Source organism: Hyla sarda, chromosome 1 (assembly GCF_029499605.1).
Source record: "Hyla sarda isolate aHylSar1 chromosome 1, aHylSar1.hap1, whole genome shotgun sequence".
NCBI lineage: Eukaryota > Metazoa > Chordata > Amphibia > Anura > Hylidae > Hyla > Hyla sarda.
In genome coordinates this window covers 156,913,323-156,939,798 of record NC_079189.1, presented here as the reverse complement: position 1 = coordinate 156,939,798, position 26,476 = coordinate 156,913,323, and the positions used below count along the sequence as shown (strand labels likewise).

Below are 26,476 nucleotides of genomic sequence, written 5' to 3'. Positions count from 1 at the left end.
ATTACTTGAAAGGGGCTCTCTCCCACCCAAAGTAACTGAAACAGAGTTAGCAGCAGCAGATATGTCCACATTATTGTCATTTACAAAAACTTTTGTCGTGTCACTCAGACATTAAAGTTGAGATTGATTGGGGTCTCAGTGCAGAGACCCCGACCAATCTAAACTTTTGACATGTCTAGATATAGCTGAGTGGTTTAAGTTAATCTAGAAGTACCTCAGCAAACAATGTGTGATTTTAATGTGTCTTCTGGTGTTATTTTGCAATAATGGTCCAGATATATTATGCTAGGTTACAAAAAATATATTCTTTTTAATAGATTTATTCATCTTTGCAGATGATACTAAGCTCTGCAAAATAATTAACAAAATAGAGGAGAGTGCACTGTTACAAATGGCTCTGGATAGGTTGGAGGCTTAGCCTGAGAAGTGGCACATGAGGTTCAAGGCTGATAAATGTAAGGTTATGCACATGGGGAGGAAAAATCCAGACTGGGAATATGTATTAAATGGGAAAACACATCAAACTCCAAAAATGGGCTGGACAAAATTATTAGCACCCTTTCAAAATTGTGGAAAAATAAGATTGTTTCAAGTATGATATGCTCCTTTAAAATCACCAGGGGCAAGTAACAGGTGTGGGCAATATAAAAATCACACCTGAAAGCAGATAAAAAGGAGAGAAGTTCACTTAGTCTTTTCATCGTGTGTGCCACACTAAGCATGGACAACAGAAAGAGGAGAAGAGAACTGTCTGAGGACTTGAGAACCAAAATTGTGAAAAATATCAACAATCTCAAGGTTACAAGTCCATCTCTAGAGATCTAGATTTGACTTTGTCCACAGTGCGCAACATTATCAAGAAGTTTGCAACCCATGGCACTGTAGAGAAACGGAAGAGAAAAATTGATGAAAGGTGTAAATGCAGGATAGTTCGAATGGTGGATAAGCAGCCCCAAACAAGTTCCAAAGATATTCAAGCTGTCCTGCAGGCTCAGGGGGCATCAGTGTCAGCATCAACTATCTGTCGACATTTAAATGAAATGAAACACTATGGCAGGAGACCCAGGAGGACCCCACTGCTGACACAGAGACATAAAAAAGCAAGACTACATTTTGCCAAAATGAACTTGAGTAAGCCAAAATCCTTCTGGGATAATGTCTTGTGGACAGATGAGACCAAGATAGAGCTTTTTGGTAAAGCACATCATTCTACTGTTTACTGAAAATGGAATGAGGCCTACAAAGAAAAGAACACAGTACCTACAGTGAAATATGGTGGAGGTTCAATGATGTTTTGGGGTTGTTTTGCTGCCTCTGGCACTGGGTGCCTTGAATGTGTGCAAGGCATCATGAAATCTGAGGATTACCAATGGATTTTGGGTCGCACTGTACAGCACAGTGTCAGAAAGCTGGGTTTGCATCCAAGATCTTGGGTCTTCCAGCAGGACAATGACCCCAAACATACGTCAAAAAGCACCCAGAAATGGATGGCAACAGAGCTCTGGAGATTTCTGAAGTGGCCAGCAATGAGTCCAGATCTAAATCCCATTGAACACCTGTGAAGAGATCTTAAAATTGCTGTTGGGAAAAGGCGCCCTTCCAATAAGAGAGACCTGGAGCCGTTTGCAAAGTAAAAGTGGTCCAACATTCCAGCTGAGAGGTGTAAGAAGCTTATTGATGGTTATAGGAAGCGACCGATTTCAGTTATTTTTTCCAAAGGGTGTGCAACCAAATATTATGTTAAGGGTGACAATAATTTTGGCCAGTCCATTTTTTGAGTGACATTATGTCCAATTTGCTTTATTTCCTCCCTTTTTTGGTTTAGTCCCAATGCACACAAAGGGAATAAACATGTGTATAGCCAAACATGTGTTACTGCAATCCTTTTCTGTGAGAAATACTTAATTTTCTTGAAAAAATTCAGGGGTGCCAACATTTACGGCCATAACTGTAGGAGTTTTAGTTTACAGTAAATTTACCTGTAGCAACCAGTGTCCAGAAGCTGCAGCCAAGGCAAATAAAATCATGGGGTGCAGCAATAGGGGCATAGATTCCCACGACAAGGAAATAATTCTACCACTGTACAAACCACTAGTCAGACCACACATAGAATACTGTGTACAGTACTGGGCACCAGTGTACAAGAAAGATATAGTGGAGTTGGAGAGGGTTCAAAGATGGGCAACCATGGTAAGAAGGGGAAGGTTAGGACTAAAGTACCCAGAAAAGTTATCAAACTTAGGGTTATTTAGAAAATTGGAAACTTAGGGCTGACCTAATAACTATGTATAAGTATATCAGGGGGCAGAACTGAGATCTTTCCCATGGTCTATTTATACCCAGGACTGTATCTGTAACAAGGGGCTTCCTTGGAGGAAAGAAGGTTTCTACACGAGCACAGATGAGGGTTCTTTACCGTAAGAGCAGTAAGACTATGGAACTCTCTGCCAGAGGAAGTAGTCATGGTGAATGCAAAAAATAAAAAATAAAGAGTTTAAAAGGGGTATACTAGTGTTTATCCAGGGATTTTCCCCATATTAGGGGGCAATTGTCACCAGCCTCATAAGGGTTAGTTGCAGTCTGGATAAACTCAGTAGGGGTACAATAGGAATATAGGTTGAACTAGATGGACTATGGTCTTTTTTTTTTTTTTTTTTTTTTTAAACCTTATGAACTATGTAACTATGTAAAAATGTGGAATATCTGGTCATTGTATCCAGTGTATTTTTGTAAGACACTGATCAGAAAGTGTACCCTTGGTGGGCTGAAGGTGAACCGAAGCTTACATTATAAAAGATCTGGCATGAGCTGAGGGAAGATCATAAACCCCTCACTGGCATATATTTGGCCATTATCTTTCCCTTACATGAGTAATTCAGAAATATGTAAATAATGTTAGTATTTGCGTGGGGACACTCATTACAATGCTGATGTGAACTCACAGCTTCTTGATGTCAACCCTCAGCTAAAATGATTTTTTGTTTAGCAGTGACAAGAATAATTTACATTAATAATGCCTTGTTAGACCTTCTGGGTGCACTTTGTAGAAGAGTCAACCCAAGAACATAACTGTAACATCTGAATACAACACTTTACACTTTTCCTGCCAGCAAATGCAGGCCTTTCTATATATGCACAATCATGCTGTCTAAAGAGAACCTGTGGTAAGGATTTTGTAGCCTCAGATGCCCTGATGCCAACATGTGACCAGGACTTTAGTAGAGGCAGCAGTATCTGTGTTCTGCACACCAACCGCAATCTGCAGTTTTCTCTCCACCTCCTCCCCTTTTCATAGATTTATATTAGTAGCTGTAACCTGGTCCTTCAGTGACGCTGAAAATCCATCTTTGAAGACTGATTTTAGTAGTGGACGATGAGCAAGCGATCAGTGCAGGAGGTAGGAAAAAAAGAGGGCTTATAGATAGAGAAAATGTCCCTTCTGTAGCAAAATATATTACAATGTATCTTGTCTAATACTATATATCCTAAATGTCGGTGTAAAGTACCAAGAGCTTGTCAGAAGCACTCACTCTCAGAGCCAATACAGAAAAGACTGTGTAATCATATGTAATTAAAGGAGTTTTCCTGCTGGTGTTAGGCCAACAGGTGATGTAAAGTGTCTAAAGGTACACCAAAGCAGGGGAAAAATAACAGCCTCTCCAGGCGCAACCCGACTCGTAATGGAACAGTTGATTATCACATGGTTGTTGCCATTATGGTTGCAGCCATGTTGAAGATTCACATGAGAATTTCAGATTTGAGTTCGGCAATGTCAAAAACTGTGCCTGTTCTGCAAACATCAAGCCTACTGTGTCATTTTCTGGGTTTACAACCATTTTTCTGTGCATCCATGCAAATAAATAAAGACTACTGTAGTTCATTACATTGTGGAACTATTTTTCAAGGGAGACCCTAAAGGCACCAATTAAACACAGCTTTGTAGTATTTTTTTTTTTATAAGAAACTGAATCCAGGAGATGTAGCAAGCATGAATAGCAGCACACAAGCACACCCCTTAACTGTCCTGAATCCAGTGAGATAGTCCAGGATATCGGGTACTGTCCCAGGATATCTATCCTTTTGCAGAAGGTACTTTCTTTTTATATAGGCTTACTCCTCTCAGCCACCTGATCTAAGAACAGTTGCAAGGAATCATCAACATGGTGTCGTCTGCCACAGTATCCCAGGAATAGCTCTAAGTGATCTACCCAAACTGATTCCCGAGTGCTGTGGGGCAAATCACTTCTGGTTGCAACAGGAAGCCTTATAGCACTACATTACATGCTCCAGACATATTATCTGATGCTTTATTGCTCCACTGGGTAATTTTCACCCATGTGCCCAGAGCTAGAGATATTACTATGTGTGCACTACACATTGCTTCACTCAGCGGTGTGTATTTGTCTATGAACTGTTAGCGCAGACAGGGTGAAGGGCCTGATGAGAAAGACATACATAGTACAGACAGGGATTGCGTGTAGGTTTGAGCCACTACCTAATGCGAATAATTCAGTGGACCCTCTTTACAATTCTTAAGTTGGGAAACAATGCACATAGTACACATAAGGGTTCAGGGACATAAGGGGTTCTTAGTCACTTGGCATAAATGTAGGTACTTTTTTTTTTTCAAAAAGTTTTGGACCTGGCAAATATTATCTGTGTTGAAAAGCAAGACAGTGTTGTTTGTGGAGCCCATGAAATTAGTGTGATACCGTACACGTGTATATATGCTATAAAGGCCACTAACAAATAGGTAATCTGATTATTCCCTGGTAAGGATAGCAAGACAATAATGCATCTTTCTTAGGGCTATGTTTCCTCCTGGTTTAAAAATCTAAGCACACAGCTACAGTTTTAAAGAAGATAAATTGTTGACAACCTCTTGTGTGACCTGGGGTTACTCACTATCACTGCCCATTTGATAAAAAAACAATATCAGGTTCCCTTATCTCTGTCCGCTCTCATCTTCTTCACCACTTATTTACACTGCAGAGAAAGAAATGGGATTTTCTTACCAAGGACCTTCACATACAGGAGGACCTGTCAGTCTGCGAAAAAGAAACTATGTAGTGCACAAAACCAGGGAAGATATTCTGACTATATGCGGACCTGATCATGGTTTTTTATGTGGGTGCATTCTAGAAGTCACAGGATACCACTTTTCTCTAAGTGTCCTGTACATTAACTACAGTGTCAGTATATAGTATTCTTACCATTGGAAATGCAGACTTCCTTTCAATAGCAAGTAGCAGCATTCCTTTCCATATACCGTATGTCTTTGTTTCAAAAACTCACCCACACCCCAAAAAACTGCATTTGGTGTTTTCTGGAACAAATCCACAGACTAACTTTACAAGGCAAACCTTGGCTGTATCAACCTGGTCATCAGTAATAGGCAGATAGCTTCTTCACACAAATCTCTATATATTGTATTAAAGAGGGGGGGGGGGGGGCAAATAAACTGCCCAGAAACCAACCAACCAAACAAGGTTGTACCATGCAAAATGGCACAGCTAATAAAACTCTGGTGTGTCTCTAGACTGCCTAAGTTCTGACCTTTGATTTTTTTGGCTAACTTACTTTTACAGCAAAAACATGCACCAAAAAGTGGTACATTTTTTGTCTACTTAAGCTATACCCCTTTCAGCAACATGCTGAATAATTGTCTAGAAAGAGTCTAAAACACATTGAAAATGCCATGTAAGCAATTTTTTTCACAAATTGCACCAGTTCCTTGGTGCAGGCAGTTTTGATTATCTCCATCACAGCTTCTCAACATCATAAACCCAGTGAGGGCAAGGTATGCTATGAGATAATATAATATGACAAATAGAAATTCTGTATTAGCAGTATTTGTGCTCCTACCTGGCCATGACCTGGAAGAGATCCATAAGCCATCTGTTGATTCATAAGTCCTTTCTGCTTCATTATAATTATCCGCTTCTGTTCCTCACTTAAATGACTTATCTGAGGCGGCATTGGAGGTTGCTGCTGCTGTTGCATGTATGGTAACATAGCATTCTTGTTTTGGTTGGCAATTGGAGGAGTCATTCTTTGATTCATATCCGTACTAAAGTGTGAAAGCGGTTTAGTATTACCGTAATTGAGCATGTTTTGAGTTTTACTGATTGAGCTTGAATTCAAATTGCTTGTCTGCTGGTTTATCATGTTCATGTGGCTTTGAGGGAGGTAGTTGTTCATTGTGGTTTTGGGGGGATTATTTGCCATTGGAGGTACAATAGAATTTTGGTTGTTGAAAGCTTGGGGATACATCATCGGACTATTTGGCTTTTCAGTACCAAAGGCTCCACCGTATGGGCTAGATGGAGGTCCCACAGGTGACCAACTTGAAGGCTGGTTTATATGTGGTGGTGGTGGTGGTGGTTGTTGCTGCTGTTGTTGGTGTTGTTGCTTTTGTTGTATGATTTTTGCTCGTTGCTGTTGTTGAGCTGCCATTTGTTTCAACTGCTCAGCTGGAGACAAGTCAGCACTTGGGAGGTTCACAGAACCACTTCCAGAACTTGAAGTTGGAGTCATGACATATCCATTGCCAGGTCTTGTTGAGGTCTGACCAGGTGTGTGAGGTGGATTAGGAGTCTGTGGAGATTGGACAACACAACTTGATGGTGATCCAGCTAGCATTAATGTAGATGGAGCACTGGAAACTGATGGGATGCTGGAAACAGATGATACATTAGAAAAAGAAGGACCAGAGGAGGACGGACGAACTTGCGGAGAGCCCATAGAGACATGAGGAAATGGAGAGTGGGATGGATCACTCTTTACACTGGCACTTTCTTGAGTAAGGGGTGTTTGAGCTGTAGGTCTGGAAAAGTCTAACTCCTTCTTATCCTCAAAGTCTTCATTAAACAAGTCCTGTATGTCATCTTCAGGAACAGTATTAGCAAGCTCGTCAATCAATTCCTGCCATTCTTGATCATTCAGATTTATGTCAGAAAAAAGTTTATTTTGGTTGGAGAGGGAAGTATCAGATGTGTCGATGACTGAAACATCATCTAGGGGTTCTTGCTTCATTTCCTTATTGAGGATATTGAAACTTTCCTCCAGTTCACTAGGATTAGAACCATTTACTGCTAGCTTTACATCCTGCTGGCCTCCATTCTTATTTATGTCTTCTAATCCTCCTGCATGTGTTACGTTATTTGTAACAGGTAGATGTGGCTTCATATCAAGCTGGTGAAGAGGGGATACAGAAGGCAGTGGTATACTTGACAAATTATTAAGTGCATCCATGCCTGGCATCTCTTTCCTTCGCCGTTTAGCAGAGGGTGAAAACCTCCCATCACAGATGCCATTCTGCTGCTCTCCATTAAGTGGTGAACGGGCACCTTCCAACTTCTTCTGCACAGCCTCTTGAAGCTAAGAAGACAAAATATAAATAAGTATATAAGAATTTAGAAATTGTAATTTTTGAAAAAGCAGTGTACATCTCAATATGTTGTAAATCTAATTAGTTTCCTTGGGTCTAAGAATCTTTCACAGTATAAAGATGTATATAAAGCCAATGTGAGACAAAAGAAATTACAATTTTTTTTTTAATTAACATGAGTGTTTAAGTATGATATCAAGTTACAAATTCCTATTCACACTTTTTAAAATATTACCATTACTACCAGCCCAAACAATGCGTTTATTTTTAAAGAAGAAAATGTAATGGTAAAGAATCAAAAAATGTAGTAAAAAAAAAAAAGAAGTCAACACTAGATTATCTATATATACTGTATCTGTCACAACATGCCTATGATCCGATGGCATCCAAATGGATTATTTACATCTGCAGAAAGCAACTGATGAAAAAAAACCTCCTAAAAGATGCCCATTAACAGATAACCCTGAGGTGTGCATCCTACACACAGTGAAGCTGTACAAACAAAACCCATCAATGGCATTTGCCTTTGTCATACCTCTTTAATGTTTGAAGTGTTTTCAAGACACACCTATAGCTGTTCCTAATATCAAAGACTTCTCCTGACTTAGACCAGAGTGCCATCACAGACGGTGTGGCTGATCCACGCAGGCATGTAAAATCAGCACAACTGACACTGTCTCTTGTCGGGGCCTGAAACACCAAGGCGCTAAGGGACCTAAGCAAGGTGAGGCTTCTTGCTTACAGCAGATCAAAGACTGCACACATCTACAGCACTGACATCACAGCCATGTCCCACAGCAGCTGTGGTCTGTGCTGGAATTTTAAATTATTCTTAGCACTTGCTGTATATGTGTACAGCAGTTTGTATCGTCAAAGAAAAAAAAGGGGACATGGAAATGGTCAGCTAATTACTAAAAACATACACCAGCCTACTATAAAAAAGGACACATTATGCCTAACAAAAAACATTGTGAAGCAGTGCAGTCTGCTTCATATGTGGCTCCCTCACAACTAAAGGTGTAGAGTAAGCCTGAAATGCGTTACTTGCATTTCCCTGTTTTTATGTATCCTGCAAGAGCTGCACAATAAAAAGAGTTTCTGTAAGAACATTTTACATTGCGCTGGCTTTTCTATTTTGCTGTTTCATTGAACATGGTGCACACACAGGTGCAGCCCAACACCTTTCTTCAGGTGTCTGGGGTGAGCTGAATGAAATGCCTTTTCCTTTATATGTGGCACCCTGTACTGAAGAATGGCAGGTATAAATTTACTAAAAAAACTAACTTAAATTTACTTCAAATTACTTTATTCAACACAAACATACTGTATGTTTCATGTACCCAACAGTAGTATAGGTGCACTACTGCATTGATAAGACTCTCCGATTACATTAATTGTTAACAGTGGTTGTAATGTTATGAAAACTTAACCCCATAGCACTAGGGACACCATCACAGGCAGCTGGAAAGATACATGTTTGGTACTCCCAAGTGTTAACAAGGTTCTATAATACATCCAGTTTATACTAGATCCAAATGGATCTATATGAATCCCACTGACATAATGAATTCATCAAGATTAAGCTTTTTAGAAGGGATAGAATAATGCAGGATATAAAGCTTTTATGGTCACCAAAGTGCAATAGGGACTTGACGGAAAAGGACTAATAATGTGTGAATGAGGCCCTTGGCTGGATTCACACTGCATTAAAGGGGTACTCCGGTGCTTACACATTTTATCCCCTATCTAAAGGATAGGGGATAAGATGCCTGATCGCGTGAGTCCCGCAGCTGGGGACCCCCATGATCATGCACACAGCACCCCGTTTGTAATCAGTCCCCGGAGTGTGTTCGCTCCGGGTCTGATTACGGTCGACCGCAGGGCCGGCGGCGTGTGATGTCACACCCCCGTGTGACGTCACGCTCCACCCCTCAATGCAAGCCTACGGGAGGGGGCTTGATAGCTATCCTTTGGATAGGGGATAAGATGTGTAAGCACCTGAGTACCCCTTTAATGCAGAGCACCCCAGCTATACATTAGATCCTGTCATAACAAAGATACTGAAGTACAGTATATTGGTTATGCCATGTAGTGGGCCCATTTTACTTCAAAGGCTTTAACATAGTCAGATACTGACAATATTTGGGCCACTTCTCGCTGGTACGTTTATTTTACTGTACTCAATAGATCTGCAAAGAGCACTTTTGACTACAGAAAATGAAATGTATACAAGCAGGAAGAGCCCTGTACATAGTCATTAGATGACTATTTTTGGGCCACTGTAGTCAATCGGGTCCGCTGCAGCATATGAAAGTATACCTCAACATCCCTGTTTTGATGGGATGATCTGAAAATGTAGACTAAAACTTAACATTTAATAGGTACAACTAAAACTGTCCTCCAAAAACTGGACAGAAATCCACCACATGTGCAATAAGTGTAAATAAATGAAGATTCTGCTCCAAATACAGATATAAAAATTCAGCACATTAACTGTACTCAGATATTAGATATTCTTTAACCAAGTAGTACAAGCCTAGCTGATTCTGTCCCTTTCCCCATGATTCGGGAGGGGTCTCAGGGTGGGACAACAGGAGGGGGTTGGTAGGGAGCCTGTTAAATACTATGCTACCCCTAGATAGCCTACCCCTAGGCGGGGTGGGCGTCCTAATAAGGACGGTCCCGCACAGGAACCTATTCCCTGTTGTACTATCACCACCCTACAATAAACTCACTTGCTAGCTACTCAATATGACTGACTACCTGCGGGGCCAATACCCTAGTGCTGATCTATATATAATAATATTTATGATCAGTCAGAGCAGTCCCTGTTTTGATGGGATCCAACTACATTGGGGCGTACTTCCTTAACACCTTACCCTAGCACACAAATAAAGCTTCTAAAGAAACATTTATATGTAACCATTTTTTCAGAGCTTCTGTAAGAATAACTGTCCAGTTTAAATGGTGCAAATTGATCACTCATATATATGTAACACAGCACTATTTTAAAATCTAAACCTCTCTATATAATATCTATCTGATATCTAAATCTCATAGATGTCTATTTTTTGCCATTTCATTTTAATAATAATCCAAATTAAAAAACAAAACCAGAGAACAACAACAAGAGCCTTTGAGAAATGATCTGTGAAACTGTTAAATAAGAGCTTGAAATGAAGCGTTACATTTAGAAATGCAGCAGCCTTTGCATAAACACAAGGGGTACTCGAGGTTTTATGTGCCTGGAGGAGTAGCTCTGCTCTAAACCACCAGCAGCAATTCATTTCTCCAAAGAGATTAAGCCAAGGTGCTGTTGTTATGGTAACAGTCTTTGCCTATCACGATCTCTCTTCGCTGGGCTCCGATAACCTATTCACTGCCAGCACCACCTACAATGCGTGAGCACAAGGCTAGCAGGTCTGAGGCAGGTAGAAGATACGCTATGTCAAATGAAGGGCTGGTGCGGCCATGACAAGCAATATTTTCATACAGGTGTCATGGTTTCCTCTGCACAAGTATAAAGCTTCATGATAATGCAGTCATTTAATATTTGTTGCCTTTCAATAAATGGACGATGTAGTCACATGGAAAATGTGCTCCTCCTCGAACAGTTGAAGGACATATGAATGTTACACATGGAAGCTGATCTACACACTTTTACTGGACATGGCCTGGAAGGGTCTTTCTTTGGAAAGTATTCTTTTCCTAATGCATAAATTCACACATTCACACATTTCTGATCAGCACTATACTACTGCTTACGATATTATACTATCCTACTATTAATGCAGTAGTTATGTTAATTTAGCATGTCATGTAGAGTAAAGGTGTCCATACCCTTCAGATATATTACAGCCAAATCAGAATCCTTTAGAAACACACTTATTTGGATTAGGTGAAAATGCGTATTTACTGCAATGAGGAAATTAGGATAAGCAGCTGCCGGATACCATTGGTGCTGACTATCTCCACAGAGAAGGAAGAATTAGGCAGGGTAAAATACACCATGCCCAATTCTTGTTTCCACGACAGCAGACATCAGGGGACAGTTGAGCTGCATTCATGTACATTACATTGTTGAATTAGCCTGGTAAAAAACAGCAGGTCCTACCAACGATTTTTCTTTGTATTTGCCTCTCATTTGTCTTGCTGTGAATGTAGCTGTAGGTCACAAACCAAGAAGAGCAGGATAGAAAGCTGTATTGTTAAACATTGATCAGCTCCATATTTAAATGATCCCAACCATGTCAACAAAACTAAATCAATTGTACAAGCAAATATAAAAAGCTTCATACTATATCTTATTAGTAAATAATTGTGCTTATTTATTTTTCTATATATAGTCCCCCCCCCCCCCCCCAAATACCTTTTCTCAATTCCATCCTGTGTTTACGAGACAGACTAGCAGGCTTAATGAGGGATCAGATACATGCTTTCTATCAAGGTCTAAAGAGAGGGGAGGGGTGAAGAATGAGATGGGAGAGGGTGTAAGTTCACAAAGCAGAGGCAAATAGAGAAACTACAAAGAGACTACACAATCTATCTGTAAGTACTGGATCTCTCCCTATAGCTTGAATCACAGCTTAGACTGCTCACTTGTGCTCTATAATGGCTTCTTATGCTGATGCTACTTCTTAAAGTATACAATAAAGTTATAGACGAAAACGATATCCTCTTTTGTGTGTTCAGTATATGGAATTCATTACAGAGACTAGCCTCCACCAATTAGCTCAGGGAAAACTAAAAATTTGAGATGAAGCATGCACGAGAAAAATATGGTAAGAAAAATGATAGGACAGTACAGAGCACAGAGGAGTCCTATCAGACAGGATAGAGCACAGAGGAGTCCTATCAGACAGGAAAGAGCACAGAGGAGTGCTATCAGACAGGAGAGAGCACAGAGGAGTGTTATCAGACAGGAGAGAGCACTGAGGAGTGCTATCAGACAGGAGAGAGCCCAGAGGAGTGCTATCAGACAGGAGAGAGCACAGAGGAGTGCTATCAGACAGGAGAGAGCACGTAGGAGTACTTTCAGACAGGAGAGAGCACAGGGGAGACCTATCAGACAGGAGAGAGCACAGGGGAGTGCTATCAGACAGGAGAGAGCACAGAGGAGTCCTATCAGACAGGAGAGAGCACGGAGGAGTCCTATCAGAGAGGAGAGAGCACAGTGGAGTACTATCAGACAGGAGAGAGCACATAGGAGTCCTGTCAGATAGGAGAGAGCACAGAGGAGTCCTATCAGACAGGAGAGAGCACAGAGGAGTCCTATCAGACAGGAGAGAGCACAGAGGAGTCCTATCAGACAGGATAGGAGAGATTAAAAAGAGACAGGGGGCGCTCTCTTGTAGCGTATATATCGACTCGGTGAGTCCCCTCCACCGCACCTAAGTGATATACTCACCTATGGGGTGATGAAGTTTTGATTCCACGGCTGTTGCAGGTCGTGGTAATCAAGGTACACTTGGGTGGATAAAAGTAGAGCTACTGCACTCGGACCGATTCTGGGTTCCCAATATGGTACCAGCTTGGAAATGTGAGAGTAAATTGGAAAAAAGGCAGTCTTATAGGCGCTGCTAAGGGTTGTTCAGTAAAGTGTACTGCCAAATTGGACCTGAGGAAGGCACCCTTGAGTGCCGAAACGCGTTGTCCGCATTACCCAATAAAATATTTATTTACCTTTGCCAGCCTGCATCCGTCTTATTGCGAACAACCCTGAGCAGTGCCTTTCTTCCAATTTACTCTCACTATCAGACAGGAGAGAGCCCAGAGGAGTCCTATCAGACAGGAGAAAGCACAGAGGAGTCCTATCAGACAGGAGAGAGCACAGAGGAGTGCTATCAGACAGGAGAGAGCATAGGAGAGGCCTATCAGACAGGAGAGAGCACAGAGGAGCCCTATCAGACAGGAGAGAGCACAGAGGAGTGCTATCAGACAGGAGAGAGCACAGAAGAGTCCTATCAGACAGGAGAGAGCACAGAGGAGTGCTATCAGACAGGAGAGCGCACAGAAAAGTGCTATCAGACAGGAGAGAACACAGAGGAGTGCTATCAGACAGAGCACAGAGGAGTTCTATCAGACAGGAGAGAGTACAGAGGAGTACTAGCCCATCCTCACTTACTGTACTTTGTCCATGCATGTGCTACAGCTTGGACAAAGCCATGATATTATTTATAAGCCATGATTTTTATAAAAAGGAAATAAAATGTTCTTATGAAGTTTATTAGAAAGGTTAGGGGGTTATCCACCATAAGGTGATTTTAGAATGTACCTAGCAGACAGTAATGGACATGCTTAGGAAGGATCTGCGCTTGTCTTTAGGCTAAATGGCTATGTTGTGAGTCCACCATAACATTGTGGCTAGCTTAATAGCTGTTTCAGTTTTCTTTGAAAACATAAATGAGCTGCATCCATTCAAAAGACCTGTGGTTTTCAATCATGGTGCCTACAGCTGTTGCATTAGTTGCAGTTCATCCCTCCACCCATTGAAGCAGAAAGGCTCCCTGTCATCAGCTGACTAGTGAGTCAGGTCTCGGCCGCATTGCAACCTGGGAAAAATCTGAGACAACAGTAATTTTGTATGCTGTTATAAATAAATATTGGGGTGAAAATCACAGAAGAATTGTGAGAAAACCGTTACACACAGGTACAGACACTATATTATGAACTACTCTAACTTTACAGCCCTTGTAGCTTAGTCAAATAAAAAAAAATCCTGGAATACCCCTTTAATGTTTTGCCAAGATGTACAACATATAAAAAGTTTTTGTATCTGACAGTGTGACAGGACAAAAGTACATTTTAATAACAGTAGTACTTTTAGACTTTCCAAATACAGAAATAAAAGAGACATAAAATATCCTTGTATCCCTGTAACGTGGCCGGAGCAAGAGCAAATGCCCATAGTGAATCTCCCCTGCTCTGATTAGTTCCTGACATGGACAAAGGTGGCAGCAGACATCACTGAGTTCAGACTAGAAAGAACTACACAACTTTCTCTGGAGCATACACCAGCTGATAAGTACTGGAAGGATTTTTTAACAGATGAAATTTACAAATATGTATAACTTTCTGGCCCCAGTTGATTTGATTTTTTTCCCCTCTGGAGTACCCCTTTAAGTGCTGTGCTATAAACATGTCTTAGAAATGTATTGCAACAAATACCAGTGACGAATAGTTACAATATTTCTTCATAACAACAGATTGCACATTCCTTCAAGGCTAGCATGTAATAGCTGCTGAAAGCAAATATCTCTACAGCTTACATTCAGAAACAGGTTTATAGTCTGTACACCCAGATGGTCCCTAGTGAAGATGGGAAACACAGAAGTTACTTTTCCCCTTCTCTTACATGCACTTTCAGTACCCCAGCTATAGTTGGTCTGAGGTGACCTTACTGGTCTGAAGTGTGCACTCAATTTCCAAGGATAATCCATGTTTTTATTAAACTATCCTTGACAATGATGTCCATGAACATGTTGTTAAAAAAAAATGAATGGTTAATTCAATTTTTCTAGTAAGACTTATGAATTGTGTGTGCCACTGTGCCCATGTCTGGTGGGCATGATATGTTGGTTAGATCATGGTAGCTTCCTATGGCCTATAACATTTCACTCTTTGGGAAAAACTTTTCTCTCATGAACCCCTTAATGACCATGGACGTATATTTACATCCGAGGCTGGCTTCTGATAACTGCTGGGTCCCGGTTGCTATCAGCAACCAGGACCCGCGGCTAATACCGGACATCGCCGATTGGGCTGATGTCCGGCATTAACCAGTCTAAAACAGGAGAAATCCATACCGGCTAACTCAGCAGAGCTGTTTGGGACCGCCGTGGTGAGATTGCAGTGTTCCGAACAGCTGAGAGGACAGCGGGAGGTGTCTTACCTTCTTCCCGGCTGTCCGATCAGCGTTGGATTGCTCCAAGCCTGAAATCCAGGCTTGAGCAATCAAGTGCAGAAAACACTGATCAATGCATTCCTATAGCAATGCATTGAACAGTGCCTGTAATCAGTGTATGCAGTGTTATAGCCCCTAGAGGGGGCTATAACACTGCATTAAAAAAGTTTTTTAAAAAGTTAATAATAATAATAATAATAATAATAAGTCCTTCCCTAATAAAAACTAGAATCACCCCCTTTTCCCATTTAAAAAAAAAACAAACAGTGTAAATAAAAATAAACATTAGTGGTATCGCTACGTGCATAAATGTCCGAACTATAAAAATATATTGTTATTAAGCCACATGGTCAATGGCGTACACGCAAAAAAAATTCCAAAGTCCAAAATTGCGTATTTTTGGTAACTTTTTATACCATAAAAAAAATGAATAAAAAGTGATCAAAAAGTCCGATCAAAACAAAATGTTACCGATAAAAACTTGAGATCACAGCACAAACAAATGAGCCCTCTTTCTGCCCCATACGCAAAAAAATAAAAATAGGGGTCAGAAGATGCCAATTTTATACATATAAATTTTCGTGCATGTAGTTATGATTTTTTCCAGAAGTGCGACAAAATTAAACCTATATATGTAGGGTATCATTTTAATTATATAGACCTGCAGAATAAAGAGAAGGTGTTATTTTTACCGAAAAATGTACTGAGTAGAAACGGAAGCCCCAAAAATTTACGAAATGGTGTTTTTTCTTCAATTTTGTCACACAATGATTTCTTTTCTCGTTTCGTTGTAGATTTTTGGGTAAACTGACTGACGTCATTACAAAGTAGAATTGGTGGTGCAAAAAATAATCCATCATATGTATTTTAAGGTGCAAAATTGAAAGGGTTATGATTTTTAAAATGTTAGGAGGAAAAAACGATAAAAACGCTTGGTCCGTAAAATCACAGAGAGAGACAGTGTTCGGTACAGCAGGGGAAAAAAGATATTCACACTGTCTTGTTATCACTTCTAATGTGTGATTTACCATTTTTTGCAGCATGCATAACGCTTAAAGGGGTACTCCTCTAGAAAAAATGTTTTGTCAACTAGTGCCAGAAAGTTAAACAGATTTGTGAATTACTTCTATTTAAAAATCTTAATCTTCCAGTACTTCCAGTTCTTTTTCTTTTTGAATTTTTTTTCTATCTGCTATCTGACCACAGTGCTATGTTCCTTTTAGGAGCTGTCCATAGTAGGAGCAAATCCCCGTAGCAAACCTATCCTGCTCTGGACAGTTCTTAAAATGGACAGAGGTGTCCGCAAAGAGCACTGTGGTCACACAGAAAGGAAATTCAAAAAGAAAATAAACTTCTTGTGCAGCTGAGAGCAGCTGATAAGTACTTGAAGGATTGAGATTTTTAAATAGAAGTAATTTACAAATCTGTTTAACTTTCTGGAGCCAGTTGATTAAAACATATGTGTCTTTCAGTGGAGTACTCCTTTAAGCTCTTCTGTGGTGCTCAGCTTCAAGAGCATAGTGTGTACACAGTCCAAAAGTACAAACTGAAAATGTGGCGGCATTCACCAGTTCCGCTGCAGAGCATTTGAATATCTTCAGTGCAGTGTCACAAAAAAACAGGGGGAAAAATGCTGACAGTCCCCCATTTTCTATTTGCATTTTATAAATGTAACACACTGTGGTAAATTTGCACCATTTTGCATTTAATTGGACAATGTGCCACAAGCTGATACTTGGGTCAAGCACGCTATGCTTTAATGTAAATAAATATATATACAGCAGAATCTTGCGGACAGTCACAGGGAAAAAAAATTCCGCTATTGAGAGATGTCCCCTATAGGGAAAAAAGGCTCAAAAAACTTTCTAAATGATCAAGTACTGTACTGTACTCACTCCAGCTTGTAATAACCTAGTGCCGAATCTCCTAGTGCCGTTTAATCACCTCCCCTGTACCATTTCATTCCCCATGCCCTTTTATTCCCCATCTTGATCCCTCCATACATCCCCCTTGAACCCCCTGTGCCACTTTATTCCCCTTGATCCCCCCTATGCAATTTCATTCCCCATTTATAACCCTCTGTGCAAATTCATCACCCCCTCTTTACCACTCCATGTACCATTTTATTCCCCCTTTATCCCCGTGCCATTTCTCCCCCCTGTGCCATTTCATTCCCCCTGTGCCCTGTACCAAATCTTCCCCCCTTACCCCTTGTGCCACATCACTTTTCCCCTTCCCTCCTCCCCCTGTTGTCCTTCTTACCTGGCCAGCAGGCACAGGTGCAGGGGCTCTCAGCGGGTTTGATGTTCTCCTGATGTCACACGTCAGAGCTCGCAGCCGCTGCTCTCAGTGAGTGCAGCACAGATGATGTCAGCAGTGTCACTTGTCACTGCTGGCAGCCGCCACTGCTCATAGCCTCTAAGTGAGTGCAGAGCAGAGGACATCAGGAGAACATCAAACCCCCTGAGAGCCCCTGCACCTGAGCCTGCTGGCCAGGTAAGAAGAATAACAGGGGGGAGGAGGAAAGGGGAAAAGTTATGTGGCACAAGGGGAAGGGGGGATGATTTGGCATCAGGGAAATAAAGTGGCACAGGGGGATAAAGGGTGATTGAAATGGCACGGGGGGATGAAATGGAACAGGTGGGATAAAGGGGAAAGAATTGGCACAGGGGGGATGAAATAGCACAGGGGGTGGTAAAGAGGGGGTGATGAATTTGCATAGGGGGGATGAAAGGGGAATGAAATGGCACTGGGGGGATCAAGGGGAAATTGTGTGTCACAGGGGGTAATAAATGGGGGGGGGGTGATGGCACAGGGGGAATAAAGTGGCACAGGGGGGATCATAGGGGGGGTGGTAGTGGGCAAATTATGTAGCCAGCATTTGTACAGAAGCAGGAGACCACTCTTTAAATAGCGGTCTTCTGCTTCTGTGCTTCGGGCCCCTTGCTGGGGTATTGGCTGTACCCCCCTGACGGCGGCCCCGTGTACCGACACATAAGCCTGGTTGTCACCTATTGGGGGTGTTTTGTCCCCTATTGGGTGTGACTGCATCCACTATTGGGAGTGTCCTCTATTCGGAGGGTGCAATTACATTAAGTCTTATGGGACTTTGCCGGGGAATAAAAAAATGTCCGCAATTGAGAGGTATCCCCGCTAAGGGAGATTTTACTATATATGAGCAAAAACAGGTTTATAGCTGCAATGTTGTGCCAATTCTCTCCCGCCAGGAAGAGCTTCACCAGCAAGGATTAAGTGTCTGTATCTGATTTGGTACAGATCAACTGTAAAACAGCCGAGTAGCTGACCTTGATCCGACCTTCCTTTGTAAAGCTGCAGCTAAAAAGCATCAGCTGAGTATGGTTAGATCATTGGAGCAGATTTATCAATACTGACGCAGGAGCCAGTGCAATGTTATATATTAGTGATGTGTGAATCCAGGAAGACTTATGTCTCTATTATAAAGGCAGTAAAACCAGGCACAAGTTCTGCTTTAGATCTAACCTGTACTTTACTTTCGTAAGATGAAAATCAGTTGTTAGACAACGATAGATATGACTAACAACCGACACTGCTTTTGAAGGACAACCCTCAAAGTTCTATATTCAAGCAGTATTAAAAGTATCTTGGCAGTTTGATAAATATCAAGAACATTTTTAAATATGGAGTAAATTTGGAGGGGAGGTGAATAAAGTTGGGTTCATGTCTTGATTGTTTTTTGGGCACTTTAAGATTTAAAAAAATCACAAACACCAGAATGCAAAAATATATGTAAAAACTGCGTCTACCGACAAAACTTTTAGAACACTTCCAAGATCTGCATCTTCAAGAAAAAAAATGCAAATGTCTACAGCTCTTCATTGGTTTTACATATAAACATTAAAGGGGTACTACGCTGGAAAACATTTTTTTTTTTTGTTAAATCAACTGTGCCAGAAAGTTAAATAGATCTGTAAGTTACTTCTATATAAAAATCTTAACCCTTCCAGTACATATCATCTGCTGTATGCTGCACAGGAAGTTGTATTGTTCTTTTCTGCCTGACCACAGTGCTCTCTGCTGACACCTCTGTCCATGTCAGGAACTGTCCAGAGCAGCAGCAAATCCCCATAGCAAACCTCTCCTGCTCTGGACAGTGGTGGCAGCAGAGAGCACTGTGGTCGGCTGAAAAGAACAACTCAACTTCCTGTGGAGCATACAGCAGCTGCTAAGTAGGATTAAGATTTTTTTAATAGCAGTCATTTACAAATCTGTATAACTTTCTGGAACAGTTGATTTTAAGAACATTGTTTTCCACCGGAGTACCCCTTTAACATTCTTAATATTAATCCTGATAACAAGCGACATCAGTTAATATTGGTAAGCATCTGTTCTGTCATGTTACCTTTATGTTCTTTGCTTTAATTATGGTGAACCTGAGACAATATAGAGCTCTGTGAATCTTTTTGAGATACAGTCTGCACCTATGAGAAGTGCTTTATCTTAACACTGGCTGTTTCCTATTTCTAACCACAGCAATAAAATAGAAGCTCTCTCTTAGCGCTCATCAGAGATTTCACACTCAATAGTCAGATGACTGTCTGATGGCTTGTGGCAGCACCAACAGCTCTGATCTTCTACATAGCCTTCAAAATTAACTCTTACAAGGCATTTTATCTCTACCACAAAGACGGGCCCGTCAATTCTAGTACAAAAGAGCACAGCATAGGTTCCGCAGATATAGCAGAGATTCAGCTTAGCCATATACTTCCCCAATCCTAAAACAGCATGGAATAAGCCTGGTCTAGGTCGAGGAATCCACGAAAAGGTCCAGCTTGCACGGACAGAGATTTCAAAGTTGTTGTTTTTTTAAACACACAGATAAAACCGTGATACAGCACACACTGGTGACATCTATGCGTTTCTGTCCTTAGGTATAGGATGAAGGGCATTACAAATGTCATAAATGCTTGGATGTCACCAGTGTGTGCTGTGTCATAGTTTCATCCGTTTGTTCAATAAAAGCATCTTTTGAATCTCCATCCATGCAAGCTGGATCTTCTTGTCAATAGCACAGCATAGCTTCTACCTGATCCCTAATTTTTTGGGTTTAGAAGAATAATGTTCAATTGTCCTATTAAGGAATTCTTAGTTAATAAAGGGGTTATTTATTGGTCAGTAGAGAGTAGCTACAAAGAGTGTGTCACACTCTGGAGGACTTAAAGGAGTTCTCTAGTGCAGGAAAAAGTATCCACTTTCCTAAGGATAGGGGATATGTTTCAGATCTCGGGGGGGGGGGGGGGGTCTGATCACTGGGAACCTCGCGATCTCCTGTATGGGGCCCCTGCAGTCCGTGGGAGGGGGGCGTGTCGACCACCGCACAAAGCAGCGGCTGACACGCCCCCTTAATACAATTCTATGGGAGAGCCGGCTCTGCTATAGCGCTGTATTGAGGGGCCGTGTGGGCCGCCGCTTTGTGCGGTGGCCAACATGCTTTCTGGCCGGAGAGCCGGGCTGAAACATCCCCTATCCTTAGGATAGGGGATACGTTTTTCTGTACTGGATTACTCCTTTAACATGTCCAGGGGTTATTTGGACAGTCCAATGATTTACTTATCCCCTAGCCTGGACACAGGGGATAAGTTCTAATGGTGGGACAACATTTTTTATTGTGAAGTCTGCTGAACCAGGTCACAACTTTTGGAACTTTTTTGATTTGGCAGAAACAGATATGACTTCAGGAGCATACAGTAGAGTACAATATATGTTTTTTAGAGCCAGATTATGGATTCGCACAAGTTGGAAGTTGCATACAGCCATTTCCCCCCTTTGCATATAATATTTTTAATACATGCAGTTAAACACATAAGGACTCCTATCATGACTACAACAAAAAGTCTCAAGGTTTGGGGTAACAGGCAAAGCCTGATTTCTTAAGTCTTTTTCCCTTTCCAATCTGGGTATCAACTACCCAGAATTCATTCAAGTACATTATGCTATTCTTGCTGCTCTATGGCAGCTTCAAAATATACAAAATATATATCTGGTTTCCTATGTATTTGGCCTCAATCTGTGTGTAAGTACATGCTTATACTGGATGTGTGATTGGGGAATTAGGCTCAAACTTCAAGTACAGCTGGGCCTGATGTAACTTTCCAATGCAAAGCTGTGTAATATGTCAACACCTCGTAAAATATAAGCTAATAATAATCCAGTCTCTCAGGCCAAGCAGCAGACTAGTTTTGTATGGTGACAGCTTTAACAGATAGCCAGCTTCTGACTGAACAATGCTGAGGCCACTCAGACAATAAGCAGAGGAACAAGAAGAAGACCTAAACACACAGGCCAGGGATAAAGGTCAACTACACAACACACTGCTATCCAAGTATCAGAATACTTCTCACACAAAACACCAAGGGCTAGAAGAACATAGTCAAACTTATGGTTCCTGATATTAGCAACAGCTTCCAACTCTGAAAACTATAGTATACTTATAGAAGTCTCCACTTTAAAGGAGAGCAGAGAGTAGTACTTCTAGATCAAGTGTAAAACGGAAAGCGGGACCTAAACGGTATAAAAGACCGAGGAAGTCCTCGACCCCTAGGACTGGGTCCACTCAGCATACACAATGTACTACATCTGTACAAAATCCTCTGCATCAAATTTTTTCCACACACAATGTAATACAACCTTTAACCTCCAACTCAACCGGTACTACCTCTATTTATGCATCCTCACAATCTTTACCTGCTGTTTCGATACCCCCAAATATTGGCATAACTGCCAACAATCAAGATCCCGAGATATTTTTTACCGATCGGGCCAACCTCCCTTAACACCAAGATATGCCATCGCACCTTCTTTGAGCGGTCCTCCAACACAGACTACTTTTTTAGGCCTAAGGAGACAGATGTAATCTGTACTAATTCGGTCCCCCAAGGTAGACTACAGGTCATAAATCTGTCTAGTTTTCCCTTAGATGATTTTCAGACAAAAGTGTTAGGAAAGGGTCTGTCTGTTTCCCCCACTCCGCACTTTGATACATTTAATTGGGTGAAAGATAATAATCTTTTCACCTGCAAGTTATCTTTACACAAGTTCCATTCCCTAGATCTAGGAATGATAACACAGCTGATATAAGGGAAAGTGCAACAATTCATGACCTTGTCAGTTTACTAGAAGAGAATGAGACAGGGGTGAGGTCACCTGAACTTCCATTTTCAACATTAAAACTGAAAACTAAGAATACCCCCCCCTCCCCCCTCATCTCTCAATATAGCAATATTGACACGTTTGTGTTCCGTGTCACTCAGGACCTACTGAGTATTAAATCTCATATGTAATCGAAACCACAAAATCTAACCTATTCAGAATGGAAGGCCTTAAAGTCCCTGGAGGACAATCATGAGAATCCAGTCGTTATGTGGATCAAATCTTATCACCTTTTGTCTGTACCCTACCTTTGTTCCTAAAGGATACGAAAGATACCCTCTCAAAAATCCAAGGGATTTCTGTTTCCAAAAACACTATGCTAGCAAGCCTTGATTCTGAGGCCTTGCACAGTAGTATTCAGCACAGTTTGGGTCTGAGGGCAATTTCACACTTTCTTAACCCCTTCATGACCCAGCCCATTTTCAACTTCATGACCTGGGCATTTTTTAAAAATCTGACCACTGTCACTTTAAACATTAATAACTTTGGAATGCTTTTACTTATCATTCTGATTCCGAGATTGTTTTTTCGTGACATATTCTACTTTATGTTATCGGTAAAATTTCACTGATATTTGTATCCTTTCTTGGTAAAAAATCAAAAAATTTCATGAAAATTTTTAAAATTTCGCATTTTTCTAACTTTGAAAGTCTCTGCTTGAAAGGTAAATGGATATTCCAAATAAATTACATATTGAGTCACATAAACAATATGTCTACTTTGTTTTTGCATTAAAAAATTGACAAGTTTTTACTTTTGGAAGACACCAGAGGGCTTCAAAGTTCCGCAGCAATTTTCCAATTTTTCTCAAGATTTTCAAAATCGTAATTTTTCAGGGCCCAGTTCAGGTTGGAAGTGGATTTTAAGGATCTTCATATTAGAAATACCCCATAAATGACCCCATTATAAAAACTGCACCCCCCAAAGTATTCAAAATGACATTCAGTAAGTATTTTAACCCTTTAGGTGTTTCACAGGAATAGCAGCAAAGTGAAGGAGAAAATTCTAAATCTTCATTTTTTACACTCGCATTTTCTTGTAGACCCAATTTTTGGATTTTTACAAGTGGTAAAAGGAGAGAAATCACCCTAAAATTGGTAACCCAATTTCTCTTGAGTAAGGAAATACCTCATATGCGTATGTCAAGTGTTCGGCGGGCGCAGTAGAGGGCTCAGAAGGGAAGGAGCGACAATGGGATTTTGGAGAGTGAGTTTTTCTGAAAGGGTTTTTGGGGGGCATGTCCCATTTAGGAAGCCCCTATGGTGCCAGAACAGTGGACCCCCCCCACATGTGACCCCATTTTGGAAACTATACCCCTCATGGAATTTAATAAGGGGTGCAGTGAGCATTTACACCCCACTGGCGTTTGACAGATATTTGAAACAGTGGACTGTGCAAATCAAAAATTTTATTTTTCATTTTCACAGACCACTGTTCCAAAAATCTGTCATACACCAGTGGGGTGTAAATGCTCACTGCACCCCTTATTACATTCCGTGAGGGGTGTAGTTTCCAAAATGGGGTCACATGTGGATATTTATTGTTTTGCGTTTGTCAGAACTGCTGTAACAATCAGCCACCCCTGTGCAAATCGCCTCAAATGTACATGGTGCACTCTCCCTTCTGGGCCTTGTTGTGCGCCCCCAGAGGACTTAACGCCCACATATGGGGTATCTCCGTACTCAGGAGAAATTGCGTTACAAATTTAGAGGGTCTTTTTTCCTTTTACCTCTTGTGAAAATGAAAAGTATAGGGCAACACCAGCATGTCAGTGTAAAAAATTTATTTTTTTACACTAACATGCTGGTGTAGACCCCAACTTCACCTTTTCATAAGGGGTTAAAGAAGAAAAAGCCCCCCAAAATTTGTAAGGCAATTTCTCCCGAGTACGGCGATACTCCATATGTGTCCCAAAATTGTTGCCCTGAAATACGACAGGGCTCCAAAGTGAGAGAGCGCCATGCGCATTTGAGGCCTGAATTAGGGATTTGCATAGGGGTGGACATAGGGGTATTCTACGCCAGTGATTCCCAAACAGGGTGCCTCCAGCTGTTGCAAAACTCCCAGCATGCCTGGACAGTCAATGGCTGTCCGGCAATACTGGGAGTTATTATTTTGCAACAGCTGGAGGCTCCGTTTTGGAAACAGTAGCGTACCAGACGTTTTTCATTTTTTGGGGGGAGGGGGGCTGTGTAGGGGTATGTGTATATGTAGTGTTTTTTACTTTTTATTTTAGGTTAGTGTTAGTGTAGTGTAGTGTTTTTAGGGTACAGTCACATGGGCAGAGGTTCACAGCAAGTTTGCCGCTGGAAGTTTGAGCTGCAGCGCAAAATTTGCGCCATCTCAAACTTGCAGCACTCACTGTAAACCTCCGCCCATGTGAGTGTACCCTGTACATTCACATTGGGGGGAGGGGGCAAACATCCAGCTGTTGCAAACTCCGAGCATGCCCTTTGGCTGTCCGTGCATGCTGGGAGTTGTAGTTTTGCAACAGCTGGAGGAACACTGGTTTGGAAACACTAAGTTAAGTAATAAACTTTCAAGTGTTTTGCAAACAAACTTAGTGTTTCCAAACCAGTGTGCCTCCAGCTGTTGCAAAACTACAACTCCCAGCATGCATGGTCTGTCAGTGCATGCTGGGAGTTATAGTTTTGCAACAATTGCAACAGCTGGAGGCACTGAGGTAGGAAACGGACAATGTTTCCCAACTAGTGTGCCTCCAGTTGTTGCAAAACTACAACTCCCAGCATGCCCAGACTGCCAAGGCATGCTGGAAGTTGTAGTTCGGCAATATCTGAAGGATCAGATGTTGCCGAACTACAACTTCCAGCATGCTTGGGCAGTCTGGGCATGCTGGGAGTTGTAGTTTTGCAACATCTGGAGGTCCACAGTTTGGAGACCACTGTATAATGGTCTCCAATATGTGCTCTTCCAGATGTTAGAGAACTACAACTCCCAGCATGCCTGGACAGACTGAGCATGCTGAGATTTGTAGTTTTGCAACATCTGGAAGAGCACAGATTGGAGACCATTATACAGTGGTCTCCAAACTGTGGACCTCCAGATGTTGCAAAACTACAACTCCCAGCATGCCCAGAAAGCCAAAGGCTGTCTGGGCATGCTGGGAGTTGCAGTTTTGAAACTCTCAGAGGCAGCAGTGAGATCGCTTTACGGCGATCTCACTGCTGCCAATGAAGATGCCGCACTGCTGCTGCAAACTCACCGCCGGGACGCAGCGCAGCCGGGACCGCACGGAGGACGCCGGGACCGCCGGGACCGCTCGGGACACCGCTCGGACGGGTAAGTGACGCCGGGGGACGGGTCAGGGACACTTAGCAGAGCGGTGTGTGTCCCGATCCCCGTGATCGGGACTCACACACCGCGCTGCTAAGTATTCTGATAGTGAAACGCTGCTATCAGCTAGTCAGATTTGACCAGCTGATAGCAGCGATCGCTGGGGGGGGTGGGGGACGAAACCCCCCGTGGTCGCACGGTAAGATGGCTGGCTATCAGTGATAGCCACCATCTTTCCGGGCGCTGCGGGATGCCGCGAGTAGCGGCAGTAATGTCCATGACGTACCTGTATGTCATGGGTCGGGAACACCTTGCCACCCATGACGTACAGGTATGTCATAGGTCGGGAAGGGGTTAACACTAAGGGTGTCCAATTCTGGAACCACAATGAGTTTGTCCTGTCACTGCTTAAAGGGGTTATCCAGGAAAAAACTTTTTTTTCTATATATCAACTGGCTCCAGAAAGTTAAATAGATTTGTAAATTACTTCCATTAAAAAATCTTAATCCTTTCAGTACTTATGAGCTTCTGAAGTTAAGGTTGTTCTTTTCTGTCTAAGTGCTCTCTGATGACACGTGTCTCGGGAAATGCCCAGTTTAGAAGCAAATCCCCATAGCAAACCTCTTAGCATATGCGCTAAGTATTGGTCTCTCACGTATCACGACTTCGGCTTTCTGAGCATGATGTTCGGGCAGGCATAT

At 41.7% G+C, this 26,476-nt stretch overlaps 1 protein-coding gene across 2 annotated transcripts in view; it reads right to left on the bottom strand.

Moving 5' to 3' along the window:
• MAML3 (mastermind like transcriptional coactivator 3) overlaps window positions 1–26,476 on the bottom strand; it is a 390,381-nt gene that overhangs the window by 137,211 nt on the left and 226,694 nt on the right. For both annotated transcript variants that reach the window (XM_056563018.1, XM_056563011.1), the window contains exon 2: window positions 5,866–7,380. In XM_056563018.1, coding sequence (XP_056418993.1) covers window positions 5,866–7,380 — 1,515 coding nt within the window. The remainder of the gene's footprint in view (window positions 1–5,865; window positions 7,381–26,476) is intronic.